We start from the raw sequence: 5573 nt of genomic DNA on the forward strand, positions 1-5573 counted from the left end.
GACTAGTTAGAAATAAATTACCATCAGAACCTCAATACAGAAGGCTTCATAGATAACAAGCTTATTTAGCATTTCATAGTTTTGATATAATTCATATTAAAAGAGTCAATAATTTTCTTGCAAATTTTCTTAACAGAAACATATAATTTGCTAATGGATAAAGTCAAGGTCATGGATTTATATAAATCTATCTTACATATACAAAAAAGATAGATTTTCTTATAGAAGAAACTGAAGACATAAATATTGGAGCAACACATATCTCAAAGATTTTCAACTCAAATTAAAAATATCGTTGAATATCACTATTAAGTAACATAAAGAAACCATAGAATTTAGAAATTAAGTTGATGCTATTGTAACACAACTAAAAAATATAATGTCTAAGACAGATATACCAAAGAGTTGAGAAATGAGTTTTCCAAATCAATACCAAATAGGGACAGCTGGAAGTAGCAAAATTTGCCAAAGAACGAAAAATATATCTAAAAGCTTATTCAATAAGTTATGAATATGATGGAATTGTTTATTATTTAGTTGAACATATAATAACAATTGGGTATGTAGCAGCCAATTTTCAAATAGATGTAATGGAGAATGATAGAAAAGCTCCACTGGTAACAAAGTCATGGATCAAGCATAGAAAAGCACTTGGAATCAAAGCTATGTACAATATTGCCAAAAATTTGTATGATAAAAAATTCTCATGTTTTCATCAATATGAAAATTGGATGCTAGTTACAAATGAAGGACATAAAAAATCAGAAATCTTGAAAGGCTATATCATAAAATTCAATATACATCAATTTTCAAGATGTCCCACCACTATCTAGAAATCTTGCCAGCTAAGAGATTTTTCTAGCTGCATGTAAAGACACAGATAAAAGGACAATAATAGAAAGGGAGATGCTCCTTTGATAAAAAGCAGAAGGTGCATGTGAAGTTGTAGGTCCAAGAAGGACAATAACAGAATGGTAAGGGTGCCTTTTGATATTGTTGATGTCACACAATGATATAAATAGATTAATAATAGAGCTCCATATGTATGTATAAATAGAGGTATTAGGAAAGAAATGGGATATCTCAAGTTGTAGTTGAGAATTATTATCTATTCTCAAGCTATCAGTTCAAAACCAGTTTTTCTAGAAACCCTTTTGTACCAAATAGAAGTTTTGTACAAATTTTTATGAAAATAAAATTTCAATATTTTGATATCAATATGAGTTTTAAAATCTTTATCCCCATAGATTCTTGAAGGATTTAATACAAAGTTTTTTTCTTATTTTAGCAAAAACAGAGTTTTTCTTTAATCGAAGTTTAGAAATTTATTCCTTAAAAATGATACAGTGAGAGCAAAAAGTTGAAATAGTAAAGATTACATGAAGGCGAAGAAGTCGTTGAAGGAAGCAGTTTACATATTTAGAGCTCGAAAGTTACTCAATTTTAAAAATAAATGTCCAGATTAAAACTAAGGGAAGACTATTAATTTTTACTAAAATTAGAACGAATCTTTTTAAGATCTTAGAAAATCTTAGGAATTATTTATGACTGAATGCTAGGGTATACAATTAAAGGATTAGATAATTTATTAGAAATAATGTTAGAAGAAATAAAAAATATTATTTCTTAATTAAAAAATATAAATGTATTTTCTAAAAAATATAATATACTTAATAAAAAAATATGAACAGCATGTTAAAGATATTCAAATATATTAGATCATAGAATGAACCTATATGCTAAAATTCAAAATAGAATAAATATAAGATAAAAATAGTTTAAAAAATCGGGATATATATTACACTATAAGAAGAATCATTTTATTAAGGACAATATAGCCCCTGTTTGAGTAACATTTTTACCTCATTAAAATGAAAAATATGACCGTTATCCATCACATCAAGCCACTATTTTTGAATTTCTATCTCTAGTGTGGAACCCATAACGGCTCTATTTCTCATTTTCATTCTCATTATAATGTGGCTCAAACAGGCTCATAAACTTTTTTATGAATAAATTTGAAAGGAATAAAAAATCTCCCAATATTTTAGTACCCAAGCCCGACCTCAAGTATAACAACGTGAACCCTTGCTGCATCTTCATTTTCTCGATTAGCGCCACCACACGGGAGGAGCCTTATCGGCTGTCGCAACAAGGTTCGAACTCGCTGTCTTCCGCAAACTAATACAAGCGCCTCTTTAAATTTTTCGATTTATACATATAATTTCGGCTTGTTTTTGTAGATTGCTTCGATTACTATTTTTTAGATAATACGAGATTCAAATATTATGAATTAACGCACTTTTTGTGACGAATTGATTGATAGAATTGGTTTAAGGTTCGATTTTTTTATAACTGAGGCTCAGCTTTGTTAGAAACCAAGTTCGTATCCCTTTTCACTGATACATGTTCCTGAGTATCAGGGGCGGACGCAGACATTTTAGACTAGGGGGTCAGTAACGAACTTTTAAAAAAGTGATGAAAAAATTAAAATAAGATATATCTTATTACAATTGCTCTCTACGTGCTCTCATACTTTGATAACGTTCAATAATTACATCATTTTCAATCTAATCAAAAACATATTTCTCAATATATGCAATCAAACTATCATTCAACCATTGATCTCCAATTCGATTGCGCAGACGATTTTTGACGTAAGTCATCACAGAAAATGCTCTCTCGACTGTAGTAGTAGCCACGGGAAGAACTAAGGTTAGTGTCACAAGTTTGTAGACTAATGGATACACTTCATGTTTATTCTTCACAACAAACTTCTGTGCAAGATCGCTAATGCCTTGTAATTCTTCAAAGTCTTCAGAAGTGCACATATCAATAATATACGTATCTAGTTGATCATCAAGTTCTAGGATATTTGCTGCGTCAAAATCTACAGGATAATACTGACATAGTCGAATCAATTTAATCTTGTCAAAAGCAGCAAATGAATTATTTGGAGATAAACATGCAACACAAATAAGCAAGTCATTATTTGCTTCAGAAAAACGATCATTCAACTCTTGAAGTTGCATATCAATGACGGCATAAAACATTTCCACACGAAAATGATGCAAATTTTATAGTGAGAGCCCCAACGTGTATCCCCAGGACGTTGAAGAGTAATTTCTTGATTGAGACCTCGTCCGCTTGATATTTCACCAATACTGAGTAATTCAAGAATTTTCAATCTTTGATTCTCTCGAATAAGATCACTCCGTTTAGCTGATCCTCCAACAATATTCACCAATCTATGTACTGTAGTGAAGAAAGTTTCAATCTTCGGATGTTTCTGTGCCACGGCTACAAGAGCTAATTGAAGTTGATGAGCAAAGCAATGAATATAGTAAGCACTTGGATTTTCTTTCAAAATAAGTGCTTTGAGGCCATTATACTCACCTCGCATGTTACTAGCTCCATCATATCCCTGGCCTCTCAAATTAGATATGCTTAAATTATGCGTTGAGAATAATTGATCAATTGCAGCCTTAAGTGAGGCAGCTATGGTATTCAAAACATGAATGACACCAATAAAATGTTCCAATATGCACCCATTCTTCACATAACGAATGACAACTGACATTTGCTCTTTCACAGAAATATCTCGAGATTCATCAACTAAAATTGAGAAGAAACTATCACGAATATTTTCGATAATCATATGTAGACATTCAGAAGCAATAACACTTACAATATATTTTTGCACTCTTGGTGATGTTAATTTCAAATTTTCAGGTGCATTTGTCAAAGCAACGGCCTTAATCTCAGGATTATGATCACACAACCAATGCAACAGTTCAAGAAAGTTTCCTTGATTGTTTGAATCTTCAGATTCATCATGTCCACGAAATGCCATCCCTTGTCGTAGAAGAAATCGAACACAATCAATTGAAGCATTTAATCGGATTCGATAATTTGTTTGAGCTTGATGCGATTGTTTAACGAGACAAGATCGAATACTTTGTTCTTAATTGTTGAACAATTCATATTTGACCCGAGCTTGATTGTGTGCACTACTTGAAGCCCCAATATGTTTTCTTATATATTCTTTCTTTGTCCAATTTGAAAATCCGCCTTTAACAAATGAACCATCATTCAAACCGAAAAGATAACAATAAAAGTAAAAAACTGCATCCTTTGCTATACTGTATTCCAACCAAGTGGGATGCTCATTATACCACGAAACACAAAATCGTCGGTCTATTTTACCTATTCTTGTGGGTGGAAATATATGATTGCGAGGCTGACAAGGACCTCTTTGCATATATGCTCTTAGAATCATATCTCGAATATTAACATCATAATTCTGTATTGGAACTCTCAATCCAGGACCAGAGGGAAGCTGTGCAACATCAACATCCCCAACATGTCCAACATCTCCAATATCCTCAACATTTCCTCCACTATCCCCAACATCTCCAATATCCTCAACATTTCCAATGTCTCCAATACCCCCAAATCCAACATCAACATCTCCAATGTCTCCAATACCCCCAACATCAACATCAACATCCCCAACATCGTTTTCATCCCTTTTCTTTCGAACATTCCTTTCACCGATAATTTGTTCATCACAGGAAATCGTAGAAGTACGTTTAAAGTATTTTTCCATAACTGAAACAAACCAACCAAAAATGAAAAATCAACAAGATTAGAAATGCCTAAATCAGTTTATACTATTTCCTACCTACCAAAAGTCGGACAAAATTTCAATTTTCCCAAATCAATATTATCAATAATCAATTTACATATAAATAAGTAACAAAGCCCTAAATCAGAAAACTGGAAAAGGGTCAATTTCCTAAATCAAAGCCCTAAATCAGAAATCCCTTAATTACATTTATTGGGCAGGAACATGAATCATAATTGATTGATTGAACTGTAAATAAATCCAAATTTAGAAATAGGAACTAACCACACATGACACATAGAGGCAGGCAGGCAGCAGTTACGGTTATTGTCACTTATGGAGAAGAATTCAAAGAAAAAATTTGAGTAAGTGATAAGTCTGTAAGTGTAAAGCTTCTAACCTTCAAGTCAGTAGTGATGGGTCGCCGGCACTGGCGTGACTGGCGTCGGCTGTTGCTGTTGCCGCAGTCGCATAGAGGCCGGAGGCGTTCCAGGTGGAGGCAGTCAGGTCAGGCACAAACAGAGGCGGGGACGGAGCGGTGGCCGGTGGCTGTGGGTGAGCTCTCACTGCTCTGTGCTGTGCTTCAATGGTGGGAGTCAGCGCCGTTTGTGCGAGGCAGCGGAAGACGGGAGTTGAGAGAGAGAGATACGGTTGAAGCAGGGAAGGATTTGTTTGAGTTTTGACTATTTTGATTTTTGACCTACTAATTTATTTATTAAAAAAATAAAAAACCCTTAAGACTAGGGGGTCAATTGACCCTACACGCCCCCCCTTCCGTCCGCCAGTGCTAAGTATCATGTTGTTAATGACTGAAATGCATAAAGCCTTTTAACTTACAGCCGACTACAACAAACGACTGAGATTATAGGAATTATTTCATGTATATCTAATATGATTTTCGATGGTGAGATAGTCTGTCAAATTTCTTTTCCCTTAATTTTACGTT

General features: G+C 33.5%; 1 protein-coding gene across 1 annotated transcript; it reads right to left on the minus strand.

Annotated features, from left to right (window-relative positions):
- Nucleotides 1–845: 845 nt before the first annotated feature.
- LOC111392282 lies at nucleotides 846–3853 on the minus strand. The gene is made up of 4 exons (XM_023017588.1): nucleotides 3139–3853; nucleotides 2670–3019; nucleotides 2512–2570; nucleotides 846–1119 (listed from the first exon to the last, which is right to left on the minus strand). The coding sequence occupies exons 1-4, from the start codon at nucleotides 3851–3853 to the stop codon at nucleotides 846–848; spliced, it is 1398 nt and encodes a 465-aa protein (XP_022873356.1).
- Between the last annotated feature and the right edge of the window lie 1720 nt (nucleotides 3854–5573).

The sequence above is a fragment of the Olea europaea genome, unplaced genomic scaffold (assembly GCF_002742605.1).
Source record: "Olea europaea var. sylvestris unplaced genomic scaffold, O_europaea_v1 scaffold9123, whole genome shotgun sequence".
Taxonomy (NCBI): domain Eukaryota; kingdom Viridiplantae; phylum Streptophyta; class Magnoliopsida; order Lamiales; family Oleaceae; genus Olea; species Olea europaea.

Bases quoted from the DNA above. Each gene is read 5' to 3' on its own strand.
- LOC111392282 (XM_023017588.1), bottom strand. From the start codon at position 3,853: ATGGCATTTCGTGGACATGATGAATCTGAAGATTCAAACAATCAAGGA. The intron at 3,020-3,138 runs GTCTCAATCAAG...TGCAACTTCAAG, and splicing joins TGAAATATCAAGCGGACGAG to AGTTGAATGATCGTTTTTCT. The intron at 1,120-2,511 runs GTAATAAGATAT...TTGAACTGATAG, and splicing joins AGAGCACGTAGAGAGCAATT to CTTGAGAATAGATAATAATT.